Below are 23,911 nucleotides of genomic sequence, written 5' to 3' on the forward strand. Positions count from 1 at the left end.
TCATGACTCTGTTTCTAATGCCCGTTCTTAAAACTTGCGATTCTAAATTTACCCTTTGATTAGACATGCACGTTTCTAATTAAGCTCAACCTGTCCATCCTTCTTTGAAGAGATTAAAGTCAGAGTCCTCCAAGACCCTTGAGGCTTTGTGCAATACTTTACCAAGAACAAGTAAAGACAATAGAAGTCAGAAGTGGAAAAAAAGTGCAATAAGCTGCCCAGCTTGTCAGAAACACTTTCAACCAAAAATACATACTTGTGAACTTATAAAATCTTTAAGGGACCACCATAAATAATAATAATATAATTATTATTATAATTTTTATACAGGAGAAAAAGAGGAAATGGTATTGCATATCTCATGCATTCAACTACAGGATGCTGTATGTCATCAGTAAAATAAAAGCATGTGTAGCAGTTAATCCTTAATGAGGTCTGTGCCAGATTACAAACACTATTTTTCCCAGAGTGAACCCAACTTTACCTTCTGAAAATCACGTAGACATAGCTGAGAGGCACTTGGGAATTAACTTGGTGATCCCTAAGCAAGACTTCCAACCCTGTTACTCAAAATCCTGTTGGGCATTAATGCTATGAACGTGGTTCAATGACAGAAATAAAGAAAACAGAAGCCAACTGTCTTCTGTTGTTCTAATTGTAATGATAATTTTGAGAATGCATTAGGCCTTCTATATTATTGACACTTATAAAGAAGAGATGTACTATCACACTTCCAAGTTTTCCCCTGTACCACCAGATGACATACATCAGCACTGCAGTGGAAATCCACGTATAAAGTCACATGATTCTTGTAACTCAAGCTTCAAAACCATTTGCAGTAAGAACAGCAAGAATTATGCGATTCATCAATTACTGTCAACTTCCTTCATTAAAGCACAAACTTTTTTAAAATACCCAAAGCTTTTTTGTTCTATTCACTGCATTTCTAAGCACACTAGGTCAGACAAGGTTAGGCACTGAACTGCAGGTTCAGTGAAGGTTACCATCATGTGGTGATCAAGGATACAGGTACTTTATCAGAAACATTCAGACAGTGTCAAATATGACTAATAATTTTGTTAAAATTTGTCAAAATGCTCATAGACTGACCTAGATTTTGATTTGTAAGAATTCACTAGATTATCCACTCTGTATTTAGCCTCTCCACACTCTGTATTTAGCCTCTCCACTGTTTAGGAGCCCAACTCCCACTTTCTGTGAGACTTCAGCTTCTAGATCACACAGAATCTCACTTTCAGAGGTATCATGCCATTCAGAAATGAGACGATGCCATTAGGCATGGTCAAAAGCTGTCCTGAAGTTGGGTGGTTGTATGAAATATAAGTGAGAAAGAGATGGTGTTAAGAATACCTTCAGGTATCTGCTTATTTAAAGAACTCAATTTCTCTAAAAATTCTGGCATACAAGACAACAACAAGGTTTGCCCAGGCAGGCTTTCCATGTCTAACCTCGAGCCATTTCCATTGCTGAAAACCTTTAAACTGTTGTTTCCTTAGATAACCATTCTCTGACCTAGCCTTCTGCCTTCTCACTCTGCTTTTCGCTGAATATGAACCTCCATATCCAATGCCATGCCATTTTTCATGCCAAAAAATGAGCATGAAAAGGCTTTTGCCTTCCCATATGCCAAACAGGTAAAGCACAGTCAACCTCTTGGCAAGAAGAATGATTATTTTTAAACAAGCAAATTTGACTGGGACAACAACCACCTGCTTTCAAAGAAACCTCATTACTACCCAGCCAAGTACAACATTAGGAGAAAACACCAGAATGCCAGGACTTGATTCATATAATCATGTATGCCATCTTCAGAGAAGTTAGACTCTCCACTCAGATAAATCTAAAATAATGTAAATATTTTAAAAAACGCCCAAACACCTGTAGATCAGCTAGCATACCAGAAACAGACACACTCATGAGCTTCAGTACTTTGGTGGAAAACTATAAACAAAAATTGTAAGGTTCACATGTTCTGTTTTCAACATCCAGTGCATATTTTCTTGCTTTTCAGATATCCAGCTTCAAAAATTGCAGAAGTACTCTCTTGGGAAGCAGGAATTAACATACAATACATTCCCTGAATTTCATTGTCTGGAGCCTTGCGTTTACCACTAAGACCCTTGCCAGTCACCCTTCCAAACCGCTTGCTGATTGTGATGGAAGGCATATACCTTTACAGGATGCAGATTACAAGTTTTAGTAATCCTAGTGGTGCTAAAAGGTACAGCAATTTTCTACCACCACCCTGAAACTTATTTCTAATTATTTCCCCAAACATCTTGGTAATTTAAAAGAAATTAATCTGATACAAATGAATATGTAAGAGTTAAGTCTCATCCAGTGGGTTCAAAACAATTAAGAACTCCATCAGAAACCCTATTTACGCTACCTGCCTAATTTCATTTGACTCCTTTCAAAAATTCAGCCTTTAAGGGATATTTGGGTATTACTTAATTGAACAATAATTGACTGTGTTAGGACAGAAGACTGTACCTATGGCTGAAAAAAGAATACGTTTATGTTACACTAAGCAGACAAATTTAAGTTTTACTGTCAGTTTCCAAAATTAATTTTCTTGACCAAAAGGAAATTGCTGTACTGTGAAGATTTTTGGGAGATGAAGAAATCAATTGCAAACTTGGCAAGAAAACTAAGGGGGGGCGGGGGGGGGGGGGGGGGGGGGAAGGTAGAAGAAACGGGGGGAAATGCAAAATCTTCCCCTAGAGAACCTTTTATGAAAAGGCCCTTTGGCTCGCAGATGTTCTTGAATTTGGATGTTACTACTCAAAGTGGACTCTGTGTATTTGTGGCTTCTCAAAATGAATGAAAACAAGTGGAAAATAATGGTTTGTTATACAGTAGAACTATTATGGCTAATGCAATAAACCATAATAAAATGTAACATCAAACATGGTTATTTTACATAAGAATTTTAAAAAGTTACCACCTTTTTGGTAGGTCTGAGAAGTATGAAGTTTTAAAGTTTCATTAGAAGCCTGTTTTTTTCCAGAAACTTCAATAAAATAGGCAGTGGCCAAAAGGACAAGATAATACATACTCTTCCATGCTTTATGTCTCTTGAAGTTATTGCTTGTTACTATAATTGAATTTTGTAAAGTAGAATAGGCAGATTAAGAGCCAGTAGCATGCACTAGAAGTTAGCATGCCAAGAGCAATTTAAACAAATATTAAATACTTGTTCTCATAGATAATGAGATGTTTCTCCGTTTCTTAGCTTTACACTAAACTGGCAACTAATACAAGGAAAAAAAAAAATCTATTGATGTGGCTATCAGTTTACATATAAACAGATACCACATTTCCTTTTCAATTTTATTGAACTTAAATTTTGTCCAGCATACTGCCAGAGAATCTGGTCAGGCAATCTGCTTTGACAACCCATTCATGACACCAAGTTAGCACATCCCAAGGGGACAGAAGAAATTGTTTCAGTGTGTCATGCTGCATTCAGACTTCTTGCCAAGTGAGCCTAACTACAGAAGAGCCATTAGACAAAGGGTCGTGTGGTTCTGCAGTGCGTGAGCAGAGAACTGCATACCTGTCCTGCATGGAGACTTCCTATTGACATAAGAGAAGTAGCTTTTCCCATCATGCCCCCATTAAAGCGGAAGGGGGAAAAAAAAAAAAAAAAAGGTCAGAAAAATAATGTTTTTGCAAGTGTAATGACTTTTGTCAGGAAAAAAATCAATCTCTTATTTAAAAGCAAATGTGTTTTAGTCCTGTTTGAGAGTTATTTTGTTATTTAAAAAATAAATGCACCATATTTAAAAATGCTGCCTCCATTAAGGTTTATTGTTTATTTGTATGTTATTAATAATTAGACTACTAAATTTAATATTGTACAGTTAAATAAGCATCCAAAACTCATCCTGTAATAAGATCTTACTAAGACGTTCAAAGGAGAGAAACAATCAATTTCATTTTTGTCAAACCTCAGCTGTAACTTGAAATATCAAACTCTTCATGACTTACAAGCACAATCAATAAGCATCAAAACCACAGGTCCTTATTTAAGCAAAGAGTACTAGAATAATGTATTTTCCTTATCTTGCTGATACTCCTGAAAACAGTTTCTTCTAGGAATTGTTGAAATGTATGTTTGAAATCCTAACAAAGATATGCTGGAACTTCCACAAGTAATAGGCTCTAAAAATCATATCACACTGAACCATGAAATAGAAAATGTATCTGAAATTTAGTGCAAAATTTAACACTCATGAGTTCTGCTGATTCTGTTATCTGCTCCATTTACATGCCAATCTACAGCCCTACCTAAAAATGCATTTCCTAAAACCCTTAAAATAAGCTGCTCCGGCACTTCCTTTGTAGCCTAAGTTGATTTTACACGTGTCTTGAGAAACAAATACTTAACACCGAACCACAGCCATTAAATTGGTACCATCCATCAGCAAAGGTAAATTATGCAAATCAGAATTATGCAAACACCTTTTTTTTTTTAGTTGCTACTATTTCTATTTTGTGCAGCTGTCTGTCAGAGTTCATTGTGTGAGGAGGAAATTATTTTAGTAGCATTATTCAAAAAAACACAGCAAAAGTCACAAGCTTGTGTCACTGATGAGCTATTTATTGCTCTTAATGTCCATTAAGGTACCTGACAAACAGAACTCGAGCGCCTAGCTAGAGTTCCCTCCCAAAAGCCTCCTTCTTGCAATCCACAAAACGTCATGCAACTGGCATTCAGAAATAAATACTTTGCTTCCTACCAGCAGCTCTGAGGGTACTTCCTTTGGTATGTATACACAGCACAGCCCGCTACTCTTTTTTTCAAGCCTCTCTTATATAACAGACTGCAAAAACCATCTCTGAACAACGTGATCAAGATGCGATCTCCCGTTTCGGTACTACAACATTCAACATAATCACATTCAACGCAGTCCCGAGCCATTAATCAACTTCTTACTGATGAGGATGATCTATCGCAAGTTCTCTGCAGTTTTGCAGGATGCAGACTGATAGCCAGTCAAGGCTCCCAAAGGGTCAAGTCATTCACAGACTGAAAAGAGACAGCTTCACCAACTTGGCTCAGAATTAGTCTTACAAGGGTATTTGATCATCGTAGAATGTCCGAGTTTTGCTTATATACCACAGTCTTCCTAGGTGGTTTGGGTTTAGGGTTGGGGCTCCTCCCCAGATAACCTGTGTAAAGGTAAATAGGCTCACAAAAGCCCTAAAGCCATTTGAGTCTCAGAGGCCCACAAGTAGCTTTCTCTGGAGACCTGCACCTAACTCCCTCACGCCATGTCATTCATATACTGACCAACTAACTAGGCGGTATCAACCCAGCCTACATGAGTCAGACAATCAGTTCATTTTTTAAGACAGGATGAATACATCCTTAAAGACAGGATGACAAAGATATTTTTCCCTCTCCTGATTTTGCAAAAGCCCACAACAGACTTACATAAACTCCATATAATTCTGGGTAGTCCTCTCGCTGTCTCGAGGTACGTAAGTCGTGATGTAGCCTATGGAGAGGTTTGCTACGAACCACAGCTCAGGCCGATTCACTGTTTTCACTTTACATACAGACTACCTATACAGACTGTGAAAATAAACCTGCAACATGAAGTTTTTACTTTATCTTGTTATTGCCAATAAAAAAGCATACATGTTTTAAGGGGCACAAATATCAGTTACTACAGCCAATAAAGTTAACAGCTGGGTGTTTAATAAAGGGGCCTATTCATTTCTAAATATTTTCTGCGAGTTTTGGATATTTTTCTGTAATGCATAGGGTTAATCATGACACCCCGAATCTGAACAAAGCACACTCTAACACTTAAAGTATGAGAAAGAAAATGTCTCTGCACAAGATGCTGTATTCCAGTCTTTCATGGAATTCCAGTCTTTCATTTCCAGGGGAAATTTAACATGGTTTCTAAAATGATCCCTCTTCAGGTTTTTTTTTTATTTTTCCCCAAGATCCCTGGCCAGATTAATTTGTGTATTACATGTACTGCCTGTGCTGCTGCACCTCCTCTGTGGTGACTTGATTCAGCTGAAGCTACGCTTTGACCGATCGATGCAAGCACATTACACACCAGAATAAGAGTAAGGTAAGGGTAAAGGAAAGAAAAGCATCTTTCCTTTCAGCCATTAAATATACATCAACGAAACATCACAGTGCACATCGCGGCTCCCCTCCCCACCCCCCTCCGCCCGCTCAGGATTTCGCAGACGGTGGCTTCAAAGGAAGAACACCACCCCCCCACCCCCCCGCCGCACACACACACACGCATACACACAGAGACAGACAGACAGACACACAGCAGCCGCCGCTCGGAGCCGCCCCAGGGCCCGGGCCATCGCGCCGGCACCTCCCGCGCGGGCTCCGCGCAGGGCCGGGCACTGCCCCCGCCCGCGGGTCCCCGGGCCCCTTCTTCCTCCTCCTCCTCCTCCTCCTCCCCGGCCCATGACTTCACTGCCGTAACGAGTACATTAGTGCAGGGCGTCGGGAGACACGGTGCCGCGGCTGCCCTACATAAGCAACGACTAACGTAGAAAGAAAGGGAAGAAAGAGATGGAGGGGGGGGGAGGCGCGGGAGGAAGAAACAAGGGAAAATAACGCACTTTGTTACCTCTCCGCTGAAGGCACAAACACAGCTCCCAGCAGCCCAACCCAGCCCGGCTGCCTCGCCGAGGGGAGCAGTGCAGGAGCCCGCACCAAGAAGAAATACCACGCAAGCGGGAAGGGTGTGGGGGGGGAACCTGGCACCATTACGGTGCCTGTCGTACTCACCGATCGGCGCCGACTCAGCCTGCTTTCTCCCAAACGTATACCAAAACCCAACAGCAAATCCTCAGTCTGCTAGGCAAGGATGGGGGGGCGGGGGGGGGGGGGGGGGGGGGGGGGGGGCGAGCGATGGCCCCGGGCTTCACCGCAAGGTCCTGACCTTGCCCAGCTGCAGCATCTTCAGCTTGCCCCCCCCCGGGCGTGCGTGTGTGCCCGTGTGCGTGTGCGCCCGTGTGTCCCCGCGTCCGTGGGAGCGCGCCGATCCGCGTCCGAGGGGCTCCGCCGCAGGACAGCTGCCCGCTGGCTGCCGGGGCGAGGCGGGCTCGGCATCCACCGCCCCGCCGCTCGGGCGAGACGCGGGGCCGCTGCGGCGGCGGCGGCTGGGGCAGGCTGCGCGGCGCCGCCGTAGCGCAGCGCGCCTGGCGGGCGCACCGGCCGCGGGATGTGGCCGAAGGAGACACAGCCGCCGCCGCAGCATCTGCCGCCGCCGCCGCGCTCGCTCGCTCCCTCCCGCTCGCCCTGCCTCCCTCCCCCCCCCCTCCCGCCGCCTGCCTCCGCCCCTCCCTCCCCCCCCCCCCCCGTCCCCTCCCCAGCAGGAGCGCGCCCGCCGCGACCGAGCAGCCGGCGCTGGGGGCCGCCGCCGCCTGCGCCGGGCGGGGCCGGGCCGGGTCCCCGGGCCTCGCTCCGCGCGGAGCCGCGGCCTCTCCGCAGAGGGGCGCGTCGCCGTGTGCCCCCAGCCCCCCCGCGGCCGTGTGGTTTAGTGGGGAAGGGGGAGGCAGGGCGGCGGGCCGAGGGCGCAGGTGTGGGGGGCGCACCCCGGCGCCGGGGGAGAAGGGCCGGTGGGGAGCAGCCCCGCCGGCGGTGACACCGGCTCCCGCCGCCTTGGGTTGGGTGACTGAAACTTGAGGTCTGCCAGCCAAAACGGTAAAAGCAACAGGGAAGCACGAGCCTATTCCCCTGCTCGTTTCTCCCTCGGTTCTCTCTCCCCATCCTTGGGAAACCTAGGTGGAAAATCTGGCATGTTTTCAGAAGACTTCTTGCGAGCAAAGAGGGTAAGGGATATGGAAGTCATGTTTACTCCTATGCCCGCTTAACCCTGTACTGAGAAACTTGTGAAAAATGCAATTACAGCACTCACCTGGAAGTTGCCATTCCATTGGTCCTTTTAACTTGCTGCGCGGAGTTTCGGTATCTGAGGAAAAATACCAATTTTTTTGTTGTTGCCTGGGGTAAGTGCTGCTAGTTCACGCTCGCAGCGATCTGAGTATCGGCGTAGCCGTCAGGACAGCCATTTACTCGGCTGAGACGTCAGGGCAACGCCTACAGTCCGTTATTTGCCTCCCTGAACCCACGGCCCCGGCACCTGCCTCGCAGGGACGAAAGCCGCGTCTCCTTCGGGCGTGAGAGGCGGCTGGCCGCTCCCGCGGGAGAAGGCGCGGGTGAGCGTGGGCTCCTCCGGTGCCGTCATCCTCTCGGGTAGTCTCACCTCGTCCGTTTCGCTACCAAACCGCCGCGTAGCTGGCTGAATAAATCATAGCAGGCGCTTTATTAACAGCTGTGGGTTTGAAAGATGTATCTGCAGGCGGATTTAGCCGACTCGCTAGCGATAAGGATCGCCGCCGCGGCCGGGTTGCAGAGCGACTCGCTGCTGCCACCTTTCGCTTGGCGTTTTCGCGGCTTCCCCAAACACACCTGAAGTTCCTGCTTCACCTCACTAAGGGTTGGGGTGATGACCCCTCCCTCCGTTTCACGAGAAGGCCAGAGGCTACGTCTTCCCTTCAATGCGTTGCTCGTGCTGTGTCCAGCGCCCGAAAGACTTGTCTTCTGCCTGTGGTCTCTTTGGTTTATTTCACTATATAACTTGTCCTGATTTTACCTTTGCTGTTTACCTGGGGAAGGATTAAATGCAGAATTTTGTGTGCGCTGCCTTAAGGCCAGCTCATTTATCAGCTATCTCTAGCCTCACAATAAGCACGCTTGTTTTCATCTGCTCAAAGATGCACCATAGGAACAGAAGAAAAAATTAGTATTCAGAGGAGCCTACTTAAGCAATTCAAGAAGCCGTAACAGTAAATAGTTAAACAAATCTGTAGTAATTAAGACTTTATCCGTCTGAATTTTTTCCTCCTCTAACGAAGGAAGAAAAGTTGATTCCCCTGTCTTTGTTCAAACTTGTAACAGCAGTATCAGGCCTGCCCTGGCTGTCTGAGGCTGGAAAAATCAGCAGCTGGAGGTGTAAAAACTGCCTGCATAGTCGCCTACCCCACTGTTGGTGATTAGGGCCCTTTCCTGAGAAGCAGAGTGGTCTTCCAGTCTGAAACTCCTCATCAGACAAGTAACTCAGCTCTCTCGCTTCTTGACAAGTGTTCTAACTCCCAAAGTATTGCAGAGTAAGGCAAGACCCGCCAGCAGCTACCCTTTCACAGGGAGCGAGAAAAGAAAAAAGCATCTCACCATTTGCATCTGGAGGAAGAACGTAATGTCTGTTAAGTGCAAGACATTGGGTTTGTGATTCCCGGCCTGAGGTAGGCATCTAATTCTGGACTGAAAGTAGTGTATTACCCAGTAGATACCTAGAGTCACTATCTTACTGTTAAACCTCAAGATGTACTTGATAATAAAATTACTGGGTGTCATAGCATCCTAAATCCACCATAGCATCACATGATCCACCTTCTGCAGCCGAACCTTTTCTCTTCTTCAGAGCTGAAAGGTCTTTCTGTCAATAAAGGGAGAGGAGACAGAAGGGCTAGAAACAGTCTGTGTCCTCCTTTCCTTCCCACAGAAATACAGCCATGTAATAGGGGCATTTCATGGCCCTGGGAATTGTACACATCTGGCCTAATTGTAGGATGAGCAGAGTGTACTAGTGAAGGATGCACCTAAGACACCCGATTCTCCCCACACTGTAAAGGTTACCCAGGTACCTATACTGATGTGTAAGTACTAGTCTGGAAGCTGTTGGCCTGGAAGTTAAATATAGTAGTAATAAAGGTATGTAGCAATGAGGACCCTCTGTAGGGGAAGTGAAGGCTGGAGGCAGAAGGGTTTTGGAGGAATCTGGGAGGTATCTGAAGACATCTGCTTTTCTCTCACAAGATTTCCTCCTTTCCCATCACAGAAGGAGTGGGACAAGGAACTGAACCAGATCTCCAGAAATGGCTTTTTGTTCCTGTTCCTGCTGTCACAGAGGAAGGGTAAGGGAGAGCTGTGAGGGGTAAGAAGGTAAAAAGGAGTGGGACCGACTTCTGGAAGGGGTTGCCCCCTCTGTAGTAGGTACTGTCTGCCTACTTCTTTTTCAGTGACTAAGCCTCTTGTTCTCATGAGCCAAAAGCATGGATAGGTGGAGGCCGTTTACTTTTTTGGTCAGTCCCAGCCTTCTCAGATATAGGCAGTTTGTTATCTTAGGCTTATTTGGTCTGTGCCTGGGAGTGGTGCATCTGCCCTAATCCTTGGTTAACTTCCTTGAGGGTTTGTTTGGGTTTTTTCTCTTGAAAAAGATGGAAAAAGAAAAGGAAATTATTGTAATATCAAGGCAAATATTTTCAAGCGCAGGAGCTGTAAAAGCGTCTTTGCCGTTTATATTTGCCTGTAAGATTTACAAAGTTTCTTGAGGCCTTAAGTTTCTGTTTGGTCAAAATAATGACAAGTACAAATTTTAGAAAATAAAAAATGTAGTAACATGAATAGATTTAAATCAAGTAATAGAATTTTCAGATAATTTGTCTTCTAAATGACTGTATTATAAGGAACAATAACAACAAATTGTTTAAGCTTAGGCTCAAGGGTTGCATGTTACTATAGCTAGTTGCCAGTGATTCTTTTCCCGTCCTGTTAACTAGAAATACAACTTTTTCTTTCTGGAAAGTTTCATCTTCAGGTAAAGGATGAAGCTAGCAGTGGAAGAACACAGGGAAAAGTCCATTGGTCAGCAGTTAGACAAGGCATCTAAAATATGGGATACCTAGACACAAGCACTAGCTGTGTCTGCATGTTCTGTCTCAACAAAAACCATATTTAATCTTGGTTTAATCCTTCTTGGAACAGAGTTTGGGGTCTTGTTTTCTGCATTTCTGGACAGAAGGGAAAACATTTCCTGGCTAGTTTGACTTTCTTACTTTTAGATTATGTTTAAAATGAAATGTATACTTCATATGAAGATTCTTGAGATTCTCTGTCATGGTCAGGGTCCAGCATCCTCCTTTGTCACACTGAAGTCAATGGGAACTTTCCATGCTAAGAATGTAACTGAAGTAAAACTAGGTCTATGAAACAGATTAATGTTTCAGGCAATCTTTAGCAGGTCTGGAATAAAATCAGGAAAATATTTTTTTCGCCCATTTTAATAAACTGAAAAATCAGCTAAGCATAGTTAGTTTTTCAAGTTTAGAGCAATACTTTAAAGAAGTTATTGCAATTACTGTCTTATCACTTTCTAAGAATTATTTAAAGGTGGAATTACTAAAAGAAGTTGACAACATCCATTGAAATATATTTCGGATAAGAAAGAGCATGTTTCTTGAGACACACAGCATGGTGTCTCAATGAAACCAAAGTGGGAATGAATTTAAATAACTGATTCCAATTTCTTCTCTCTTATTTGACTATGATGTTATCTTTAATAAGTCAACACTGAATTATAGTAATATTATTTGTATTTTCCATTTTCCCTAAATTGTTACACAGTACTATATACAACATTGCATACCTAGCAGCAAAGTACACGTAAATCCTGGGATGAGGATGGCTTTCTATGCAACAAAGATAAAACAACAAGAGAAGGTTTGCATGATTGTATTTGCATAAGCTTGTGTCCTGATCTCATGGAAATATTTTTTTAGCAGTAGTCTCTTAAAGAAATAAAAGATATTTTCTGAGACACAGCTGGTTTTGACTCAGTCTGGTTATGAGTAAATTACTGTTGAAGTGCTAAGCTTGACTGGCAATAGGAAGATACAATTGAATTTGTAGTACCTGCAGATTTTGTAAATGAATCTATATTTGCATTGGTAGAGTTGGATTGTACGTACTGAAGACAACTCTCAGTTCCCTAGGACCTGACTGGGGTTTTCTTATTCCCAGCTTTATCCATGGATGATGAGATAGGCAGTTATGAACAAAATCTTTCTGAAACAGCTAGGTTAAAATCTTTTTTGGACCTGCTAGACTTTAAAAAATCATTTTAAGAATTATTATTTAGCTTATAGCTGCCATTAGTTTCCTAAGCAATTTGGTGTTTTTAGCATGTTGGATTTTCATATAAAATTATAGAAAAAGGTAAAAATTCAATTGAATTCAATTATCTGTCTCAGTCACAAACAACTGGCACTCCTATTCAAGGTACAGTAAGGGGACTGCATTATTTAGTAATAAAACTTTATCTGAATGTTCCTGATTAATGAGCCAGTTGGAGTTTTACTCAACTCCAAGGAAAAACATAGTGAAAATACTAAAAGGGTGAGAGAGAATGTGGCTGATATTCGTATCAATTAAACACATCTGAATTAAAGAGGGTTGGGGGTTTTTATGTGGTTTGGGGGTATTTTTTTTAACTTTTTGGTATATTGTATATTTGGTATATTTTGGAAGATGGAAGGCCAGAAGTTGAAACAAAGTTTAGTGTAATGTAAAAATTGTTCTTTTCAGCATCCAGTAAAAGAAAATTTGCTGTTACAGATTCGTATCCTATATATACACAGGCTATACAAAGAGCTGAATGTTCTGAAACAATTTCTAAACCCTAATCCCATGAAAGAAAGTAATCTCAATCTATCTTCATGTGACCTAGTCTTATGAGCAGTACGATGTCAACTCAGCTGCAAATGACAATCTAGTTTTAATAGTTCATAACATGTTTATCCCTATTAGTGTCGATTGAAATGCCAAGCCATGCTCAGAATGTATCCCTTAATACATTTACTGCTGCAAAAGCGTTTAGGATTAAGGTATAACACTTACAAAACTGTATTGTACCTTTTAGATTCTTTTTCCTTTCCACTGTATTTGTGTATTGAGTAAGTCCATCGCAACGATAAAGACCATCCTGCAAAAGGCCAAGTAGAAATCTTGCCACAGGTTCAGAGAAAGATGCAGTTTGAATAACAGTTAGTGAAACCTTGTTATACTGATTATCCTTTTATTTAATCCAATTATGTGTGAGTTTTACTTCATATTTTTCCACAGTGTAAAAGACTGTCAGAGTTCAAGGAACCAGTAGATTGAGCATCTAGTTAGACCTCATATTGCATAAGACTGAGATATTACCTACCCTGAAAACGAAAGGAATGACTTGGCATATCTTGCAATTATGGAGTGCTGGCTCATTTTCTAGTCTATTCTCTATTATATTTAGTCAGTATCAGGAAAGATGATGCTAAATTTACTTGGCTGTTAACTCCATGAACATCACGCTCCAAAAGTCACACGCTTCTGCTTTTTCCAACCAGCATGGCTTTAAGTTCCTGGAGACCGTTGATCTGTTTTCCCAGTGCTCAGGAAACTAGCGTCTCATCTGATACCTATTCAGATCCTTTTTCTCAGTTTCATTTGATAGTTACACTAGCAACCGTTGTGAAACCCCAGACCACTGAAGCTCCATGGGTATACAACAGTTAGCGAGGACCCCTCACAAGAATTTTCCTGGTCCTCAAAGCTTTTGCTTATTCTTCTTATGTGGCATGCACATTAATGTTTTAGCGTACAGGAGGATGCTTTGTAATATTCCTTGCATCCATACCTGGAGTTTTCTCGAGTATGCTCCTGGTGCATTTAAAGTGGATCCCCCACCAGTGGCACCAAGGCTGAAGTCACAGATGGGTACCGTCTAGAGAGCACTGTTTGCAAAGTAGACCCGAGGTCCTCCAGCATGCCCTGTACATACTGAGGCCCAGCAACTACTGTGAACTTTAGTGCTGATACAGATGTAATGATGTGATGTGGACATAGAGTCCTGAAACCTTAATAGATCTCAGAAAACTGAACCCCACTTTTCCCCTCTTTGCACTGTACCAGTGAGTGATGTAGATATTCCTTGTTGGAACAAAGGGCATTTCAGCCAAGTGGGACAAGAATAAAAACTACTTCATTCCCTCTCTTTCCTCAGCTGAGCTCTTTTGTCCTTCATAGTTGTAAGCAGATGCCTGATTGTCTCCTGCTTTGACCTGATATTTCCCTCAGTCAGGCCCCAGAATTTGTCTCAAAAAAATATTGGAGTGTATCAGGTCATCTGGTTCATGCATGTTAACCAGTCTTACCATTTTTTCCTACAGGTTCTCCTGCATAATTGGATATCTCCAGTCCTATACATGATTTGTACTAGAGAGAGATGTGTTTGTCATCATCCTGTAGAGTTTTCAGTCATAATCTCACTTCCATGAACTAACTTGTTTTGGAAGAATAATTTTCAGCAATGAAGGAGCATCAGTTGCTACTGTTTAAATGGCCATCTACCTAAGAGTAGAATGGGTGAGTGTGCAATGGATAGGTACAATGCTGAATTTTCCTTATGAAAGTTTTCAACATCACGGTTTTCTACCTGGGAAATTAGATTTTCACAATGATGTTGTAAAAATGGAAATAATGAAAAAATGAGTGAAACAACCTTTAAACAATTATAAATTGTCCAGCTTGGTACCTCTGTCGAAGGCTGTCACTATCCTTCTATGTTCTTTGTGACCGTTTTCAGCACTGCTTTTAAATGCCTCAAGAAAATATGTGGAGCACATGGGGCAGGATATGTTTTCCCTCACTTCCTGTTCTACTCCTGCTCTTTTGGTTTCAGGGTAACAGCTGTTGAAGGAAAACTTGAGTTTCTCACTCTGTGCTTTTTCAGCAGAAAAAGTAACTGCTTATTTCCATCTAATCCTGTTATTTAAATCTCTGTGTTACTGCACACCTGACCTCCTTGTGTTATTTTTAACTTAGTGGAAAACAGAAAGATATGTTTTATCAGCACCACCTGCTTAAATTAAAAAGAAAAAGATAACTGCATTTAGTATTCTCTTACCTTTCATGCAAGAAGAAAAAAATGGAAGTAATAAGCTGTTAAGTAATACGAAGTACTAAGAGGGAAATAAGATGTTTCTAAATCCTAATGTAAAGATATCCTTTTTTTTTTAATCAATACCTTATTAAAAATATACTTGTATTAAATTTATTTAGCCAGTGATTTTGGCTGGATTTTGGAATTCCCACAACTTCTGCTGTGGCCATACTGTGAGAGCAACTGTAGATGTTCAAAAGTAGCATAGTTAGTCCCAGCATCAGTCCTTTTGGAGAGACCTTAAAAGTGTGCTGTGACAGCTTTCATAAACTCAACAGCAAGAATACTTTTAAAGTGGTAAAACCTTTTAACTGAGTTACAAAAAATCTTTGACGTTTCCCATGTCAGCTGTGTCCCTAAAATAAGTTACTGTTGTCACATACACAGTTCAGATGGCAAATCTTTTTCTTTTTAACTCTAGGATATCAATTTAGAAAATTGTATTAGATTCAGTGACCTTTGGTTATGTTTATGTTATTTTGTGATGCCTGGGAGATTTTTCAGCTGTTATAAAGCAGCAGAGAATAGTACTGTGATTTTGGAAGTTTGAACATATTGTGCAGAAAAATATTGGTGAGCAACTCTCCATCTTTGGATTCTTTTTTCCTATTATTTGTTCCAATGAGTGACTGACAAGGTGGTTGCCAATTTAACCTAATACTGCATCAAGAAATTGTGTGACAGAGTGTAGATGCTGATCTTCATACCCTTCATATGAATTTTAACTTTAGAATGGACTTTCACTTTGTAGAGCTGGCTCTGTTTCTTGTAAAAAACCCTGTTAAGCCACAAGACCAAAATGTGAGGAATCTCATCTTGCTGCCATGTCATTTTAGTAAACCCTAGTGGCTAAAAAAGAAACTTTTTAAAAGCTACAGTTTTTGTTCTCGTACACAGAGCTCAAAAGAAAGAAGAATGCCTCTTTACAGAATGCAATGTGTGTTTATAAGTATTAAAATGGCAAGCATTAATTTGAACAATATGTAAATTTTATCTTACTTAGGTTTCATGTGTAGCAGTAATGGTCAGTGTATTACAGTGAAGAAAAATACTTTGATATGTAAAGGATATTTCATCAGCAGTTGGTCAGTGACTTGTTCTTTGAGTATAATATTACATTAGTCTATTATAAGAAATGTGATCTGGAACTTTAACATATCTAATAACAATCTCAAGATTGTTACGGTGATAGGGATAACAGACCATTAGTATGTTCCCTTTAATATGTATGTGAGGTAGTCATTAGAACAAGTGATTGAGGGTCAAGATGGTCTGTTACGGGTCTTCACCGAGGCAGGACATGTCCATAACTTCCATACAACTGGTTTCTACTTTTTCATTTATAAAATGGGGATATCACACACACTAATGGACTAGACTGAGGTCTTTGGATTAGGGACAACATATAAGCAAGATACAAAAAATCCCTGAATATAGCCAGTATACTCCATAGTGGGCAAGTACAAACAGCCACCACAATGTGAACTGCAGTGAAAGGCAGACCACACTGACTATGGCTGTTATGCTGATAGGCTTCTCTTCTTCCCCTGGTTTGTCAGGTGGTCTCAGCTTTCCCTTTTATGAGCAATTGGCACAGAAGCATGGAAGAGGTGAGGTTGCCAACCATATACTGCAAATTGCTATATTTTGTTGTGGAGAATGGCCAAAACAATGTACTCCTGACCATTGCGGTAACAGTGCTGACTACTCTTTCAGACAGCACAGACAGTGGAGCTTCATTAGCCTTCCAGAGCAATAGGGAAGGCTCTTTCACTTACTGTATCACAGATGCCTCCTTTGCTCTTGATTTCCTGTCTCTCTAGATCTATCATCACCTGATTTCTTTTCACTGTTATTATCTACCACAGCCAGCTCTGTTATCCTTCAAATTTCTTTCTTCTGTGCTACTGACCTCTGTACAGACCTGTTGCTGCTTTCAGGTCAAATTTCATTTCCAGTACCCTATTGACTCTAAGCCATACCCCTTTATCCTAAGAGACTATAGGGACTTTCATGCTTATTCTTAGGGACCCTGTTTTTCTTCTCTGTCCATCATCACATTCCTATTTTTCTTAAGCAGATGTAGGCAACTATGACTACTTAGTTAGCAATACATTTAGACTTAGCTCCCTGCTTCCCCTGACAAGCATTCGGTCCATTGTCTGTACCTAATCTTCAATGGCTTAATGGAAAGATGGTTTATAATTAAAAGGTGAGAATGCAAGAAGATTACACATCTGGGAATTCAAAACTGCTGCTTCTTCCCCCTCCCCATCATTCTTGAACAGAAGTTACAATATAGCTATTACTTGAGGAATTTCGGGGTATGTATGAAGGGTTGCCAAATCCAGTGGAGTTTAAAGCCCAAGAGATTTCTCCTACTCAGTCTGTTTTCTGGTGTTCCTGTTTGTTAGTAGGATCATTCATTAGCAAGGCTTAGCATGCATTCCCGATAGACAGGCACAGTACACACACGGCAGGCCACACAGGTGGACAAAGTGTGCAGTGCCTTTTCTGGCACCCACATAAACACCAGCAGCACTTAGACAGAAATGAACAATACAGCACAGTTCTGTTCCCCCTCTGCAGATGATCAGTTTACTACAGTACTTTCACCCACCTTCACTCTTCATTCACAGTCACTCCTACATTCATGGGTCCCTAGATCAGACAGGTCTGCCCAGGATCCATGTCCAAACCCATGGCTGCATTTAACCCATCTCCAGTTCTGGCCTTGTGTCTTTCCAGATTCTGGTCTCTTCCAACTTGCCAGCTAGTCCAGCCTGAAGTGTGCTAGTGAGTCATGTCCACACGCCTCCACACAGAGAGCAAGGTCACACAGAAAAGAGTGAGGAACAGGGCTCAAGAAGATAGGACAGACTTCAGTGATCAGGTGTGAGGCTGAGCTGGACAAGGGTATTGACCCTTTCCCTGCCTTTGGTTCTTTCCACTAAGCATCCTGTAATAAGTTTCACCTATTCCCTTAAGCCCCTTAAAGACTCTGAGAATAAGTTTGCTTTTTCCTGTGAGACCCGTGATACTCTTGTTCCCCCCCTGCACCCCTTCTTATCAGTTACAAAAAGCTGGGGGAACCTCTCCAAGGCCTTGAGTGATTTGTTCAGTTGTATTCCCTCAATCTGTGACCTGAGAGATCTCGTCTTTGATATTGTCTCTGTCATCACTTAGGGTCTGTGTGTCTAGGTGGGGGGTTTACTTTTTCTGTCTCTTCTTTTTTTTTTTCAACAATATTCTCAAGAAATATCCTTACGTTACAGGTATCTACATATCCTTTACATTTCACACAGCTTTTACCTTCCACATATCCTTACAGTACTTCTTAATATTCCCCCATATTTGAGCAACTAGACGCCATCTGCTTATGAAAACTGATCTACAACCAAAAAATAAAGCAAGTCCTCTTTGTTAGAGTCATTTATTAACAAGATTCTGAGGATAACATCACCCAATGTTCTTCTAAGCAATACAATGTGCTTTTTGCAGACTCTGAAGAGAGCAACAGCTACAGAAAATTACTCTGATTTTTACACGATATTTTACTGGTAGAATAAATACACTGATATTAAAAGAAAAACAATTCTGGTAACAACAAATAACTAGGCACTTGGATTATATAATAATTTAACATGAAGACTCAAGAACGACTCCAGTCCTGTGGGCTTTTAAAATACCGAGAGAGTCTGCGTATTCTGCACAGAACTCCTAGTATTCAGCAAAAAAAAAAAATGGAAAGCCAGAATATTTTAGCTGCAACACTCTACATTTCCCAGAGTATCTTCTTGAGCTGTTTCTTAGCAATTTCACTGCTGTAGTGCCTTATGTGAGAAGTTGCACATGAGACTTCATTTCGCATGATGTTCTTCAGCTGCGAATCTGAAATTATTGAAAAGCTCAGTTTTCAATAATTATTTTCTGCTACAGAAAGAGGATACTTGATGAACACAAACTGTTCTGTGAAGGAAAAAAACCAAAGCAACTGAACAATTTTGTCTCAGTTTTGATTGATTAAAAAATTTTTACCTGCTGTAGAAAGCCTGTCAAGATATTCTGTAGACCCCAAACCCTTCACAGAGGCAGTTACCCTTCCCTGTTGTGTCTCCATGTGACACAAGCCAGACCTGTTCCCTCGCCTTCAGGCAATCAGACTTTTGGATGAACTATGGATTTGAGGGACTTCTTCAATCTAGAGCTCAAAGCAGTCAAAGAGTGGGGAGATGGAATTTAAAGCCATTTTGTCCTTACCAAGAACTACATTGGAAAAGCAGAAACTTTCCTATATATAGGAAAATACATGGATGAATAAAAATGGTTTCTGAAAGAAATGGCATAGACTTTTACAGCCTACAGACCTCAAAATCTCCTGTGGAATGGACCAATATTGCATCTTACATAGCACAACACAAAAAAGAATATATCTTCCTAGAACTTGGTGATGATTTTGTTCATCGCAGATTCGTAAGAGTACATAGATTAAGGTAACTTCCCTCTAAAGTCCATACCTGCGTGTGAAGACAGCCAGCCAGTCTAGAGGTCAAGATATCCACCAAGTCTACTGCAGCTCCACATTGAAAAACCCAGGGAAGGAACAGTTGCTTCTGGACGCAATATTTTAAAGGGTGTGTATCTCTTGCTCAGGTTCAAAATCCTAATAAAGAAGCATTATTGTCCAGGTAACTATTGTTTTCTGGCATTATTTTTCCATAGAGTAGATCTCATCCTTTTTCCAAGTGTATCTAAAGCCATTAAATACCACAGATTAGATCTTACCTTGCCTAAAATATTCAGTGTACATAGTTGATATTAAATTTTCTCCTCCTTTCCTGGTATATGGAGAACAGGACTAGATAACAGGTGCACATTGTGGATACATGGATGGCTTAGAAGTGTGCTATCTTTCAAAAATGATCCTCTGAGAGTAACCTTTTTATGCTCACATTATTTATCTCTTCCCATAGGACTGATTTCAAACAGGTTGCTTTTCACCTTTTACTTGCACAACTGCACACTGCATTTCTCACCGCTGAATTTCTTGTTTTGCTGGATCATTTCTGCAATTTGTCAAATGTTATGTTTCAACATAACTTGCAGCCTCACCTGGTTTTCCATCATCTGTGCATTTAATAAGCTTGCTTTTTACTTTATTATCAAATTCATTAATGACAAGATTTAAGTAAAACCAGATTCTGAGCAGACCTCTTCTACTGTGGGCGGTAATTCATTGATAGGTACCTTCTAATTACAGTTTTCCAATAAGATTTACACCCACGCTGTAGCAGATTTTATCCAGATCATCCTGTAATAAATTTTGTCTAGATCATGTCTCCCTAACCTGCTTATCAGAGTATCATGCAGGACATCATTGGAAGTTTTATTATTGTCATGATATGAAACACATTTCTATGTTTCTGTGTTTCCATTCTGTCCACAAGTCTCATTACCTCACTGCAGAATAAAATTATATTGATTTGACACATTTAATTTTTTACAAATCCACATTAGCTGCTATTAATCCTGTAATCTTTCAGTCTCTTCTCTACTTGCAAATGATTTAGTTACTTGTATCAAGGTTCCTCAGAGTCCACAATGAAGCTGAGAAATCTGTAAAATCCCCATGAAATCCTCCAGCTCGCTTCTTTTTACCATTCTTAGGGTTAGCCTGCATTTAGGCTGCCTCTTGTCCCTATGAATTTTCAAAAATAACTGCTGGTGAATGTGTTTATTTCAGCCAGTTCCATAAATATTTTAGGACGAAATTTATCAGGGCCAGCTGATCTCCAAACAGTTGCCTTACCTAAATACCTGTATTCCCCTTGCTCTAGGCGGAGATCTTATCCCACTGGTGTGAAGTAATCAATTGTGGAAGCTAATGCTGACAGATGGGGGATTTCGGGGAGGCAGGATTCAAAAAGGGCACAAAATACATGAGTTTTCTTAGCTGTTTGTTAGTAGTTTCCTTCTCTGTTGGGTAATGAGCCAGGATTTTTTTCTACTCTTCTGCTAGCATGCTGTGCATTTATAATTGTGACATGTCTTGTTTGTTTCATGGGGTTTATGCCTTGGTCTTTTGTTTCCACATGCTTGCCTATGTTATTTTGTATTCATCTTTAGCAATCTGATTTAGTCTTCACTTCCTGAATTCTTCTTTTGGTTGAAATAACTGAAGAATTCATTAGTTAAATCGATCGCTTCTTATCCTTCCTCTTCACTGCACTATAAGATTGTGTGAAAATATGACTCTGGCTTAAAAGGTCTGTGTAACGTGACATTCTTTTGGAATAGGTGATGCCTACACAGAAGTAGATGAGATGGATACAAAGTTAATAGAGGGAGATATATAGCTAATAAATTACAGAGTTAGTTAGCTTTTTCTAAGTCAGCCATACATCTCGTTTACATGGCATGCGGAGTCATTGGAATCGTTGGAGTTTATCAATCAAGTATTTTAGAGATTAATACAATAACCTTGTCTAGGAGAGCATTAATGCCTTTTTTGTCTCTCACCTGTTTTTTATAAAGTCTGTTTTATAACCCTACAACTAGTTCATTAACTCCGTTTTGCAAACAGTGCTAATACTAGTCAATTATACTAGCTGGCATTTGACAAGACCTAGAAACACCTTACAGATTACCAACTGAGTCACTATATAAGCAGGAATTTACAGATACGAACAATGCTGGCATTTCCATTTATAAGTGTTTCTGACTGTTTTTGTTTTGATTACTTACACACACATGCACATAAGCGGGACTCATCAGCTCATTGTGGCTTGTAAGTTGACTCAGTCTGGCAACTGATGCATCTACAGCAGATCAGCTGTTCCTTTGTTAAAAGCTGTCACTATGGCCTGTAAGAATTATTATAATTAACATGGTAGAATTCAGTATTGCTGGACAAGGGTGGGTCCCCTTACACTGAAAGCATTAAATAGCCTCATTGTTTACACAATAAATGACATCTGGCAAGGCACAGTATCTTGGTCCTTTGTAATTAATAATCTTTCGTATTAATTTTAGAGAAAAGATGACCATTCATTCTAAAAAAAAGATGATCTAACAAATAATATGCAAGAAATAAACAAAAGATCTTAAGTTCGCGCTGTCATACATGCAAACAGTGAGCAACGAAGGAACGTCTATTAAATGCCTCAGGCTGTGAAATATTGCCACATTTTAACTGAGAAGAAAGGCTTCGAGGGTCCATCTGACCTCCCATTCTTCTTCTGTGATTTGGTCAGAAGAGAGAACTCGTGAAACCTCCTTGTCCTGAGATCCACAGTGAAATTCCCATAGCACTACAGCACCTGCTTGTAGCCAACAATTTTTTTTACTGTATCTTTAGTCTCAAGACCTTTTATAGCCTTCTTTTTCTATTAGATTCACCTCTAATGTGCCTGATTCAGAGGTGCAGTTGCTCTTCTGCAGAGAAATTCCTTATCATTTCAGGAGAACATGCCATTGCACAAAACAGCTCTCTGTCAAACTCCAGCCCGTACTTCATGCAGCTTTCCCCATGCCGAGAAGAACATAAGGAATCCTTATATTACTGAAGGTTGAATATGTATTTCAAATTCACAGAGCTTAGCTTTACAGAGGGTAATGCTCCCATAGGCATTGACTGAGAGTAAAATGGGCTAGGTTTAATTTCTAGTGTTTCTTCCTCATATACTCAAAGAATATGCAGGGGAAACTAGTCACTAGCTCGTCACCGCTCTGCTTTTGGGAGACACAGCAGAGGCTGTGCTCCAGGCTGCTGTTTGTAGCGGCTACGTTGTCTGCTACTCTTCTTTCTGCTCTGTCAGAAGCTATCGCTATCACAAGGCAGAGGAAAAGGGTAAGCCAAGGAAGGGTGGAAATTGTCCATCAGCTTAGCAGGTGTGCGTGCATTTTAGAAACCTCTTCCATCCTATTGGTGATGAAGGTCTCTTAAAACCATGGGGGACAAAATTGTTTCTTCCCGCCACGTGCTCATGCCCATGCAAGCACGCACACATGTACACCTACATCTAACATGCCAGGAAGGAAGACATAGGGAAACATGTTCACTACTGTGGGGATGGCATTCTCCTATTTCAATGGCAAGACAGGGACCTGGAAATCCTTCGCCCCACGCCTGTGTATGAAAGGGGAAGGAGGGAAGCGGTTCTAAATATCCACCTCAGTTAGGCAGGTTAAAAGTTTCTGAACTCCCCCTCCAAGGTCCTGGAAAGTACATCTTCTCCTCCACTTTTGGAGCCAGGGCTGCCCAGTCTCATCTACTGGCAGACGGTAACAGTAGCCAGGAAGAAAAGCAGGAAGCAACGAGCAGGGCTCAAAAGGGGAGACAGAGCACCCCCAAATGACTGGGGAGTGTCCAGCACTCTAAACAGCAGGTCAGTGGCACCCACATCTCAGAGATCTGGACCACCCATGTCACGTGGGTGCTCTGGCTGTAACTGGAAGAAGGTAAATGAGCTAGGAGTGGGCAGCAGAGGGGCTGGGATGGAAATAAGGGCCATATGTGCTCTGAATGTAGTCAAACGGTGGGGAGTATGCAGTCTGCGCAAGAGCTGCTATCACCTCTGCTGTAGGGCCTTTTTCCCCTCTTGTCCACCTGATTTTCAATGCAGTGGCAGGACTTGCTTCTGATTGCATTAGAACAGACATTTTTGTGTTGTAAGAAAGATACAGTCAGGTATAATTTTGGACACCATTTGGCAGCTCCTAGAAAACAAATAAGGGTTTTAAATCTAGACACAAAATGAAGCTGGTATTATTTTCAAAGGGAAAAATGCTGAAAGGTTTTTCATTTTATGTTTGAAAACCATCTCTTATCAGAACATGCCAGTGGTTAATTTTCCTAACATTTTATGTGTGTAACACAAAGGGACGATAAAAAATTGGGAAAGGTAAAAACAATCATAGATTGTTAGATAGACCATATGGTGAGGCCAGACCTTGAAGAACAATAAAGTCATCATCTTCTGGCCTTTAATGTTCATTTGTTTTCCTGTTTGTTTGTAATGTGCCCTGTGGCAGCATTATAAATCTTCTTGCTGTGTAATAACTCTTACTACTTC

The 23,911-nt window shown here is 41.4% G+C and overlaps 1 protein-coding gene across 2 annotated transcripts in view; it reads right to left on the reverse strand.

Annotated features, from left to right (window-relative positions):
- The window catches only part of CTNND2 (catenin delta 2), a 700,253-nt gene extending 692,295 nt beyond the window's left edge, over window positions 1-7,958 (reverse strand). For both annotated transcript variants that reach the window (XM_050891195.1, XM_050891194.1), the window contains exon 1: window positions 7,935-7,958. In XM_050891195.1, coding sequence (XP_050747152.1) covers window positions 7,935-7,953 — 19 coding nt within the window. In that variant the 5' untranslated portion in view covers window positions 7,954-7,958. The remainder of the gene's footprint in view (window positions 1-7,934) is intronic.
- Window positions 7,959-23,911: the final 15,953 nt, after the last annotated feature.

This window comes from Gymnogyps californianus, chromosome 2, assembly GCF_018139145.2.
Source record: "Gymnogyps californianus isolate 813 chromosome 2, ASM1813914v2, whole genome shotgun sequence".
NCBI lineage: Eukaryota > Metazoa > Chordata > Aves > Accipitriformes > Cathartidae > Gymnogyps > Gymnogyps californianus.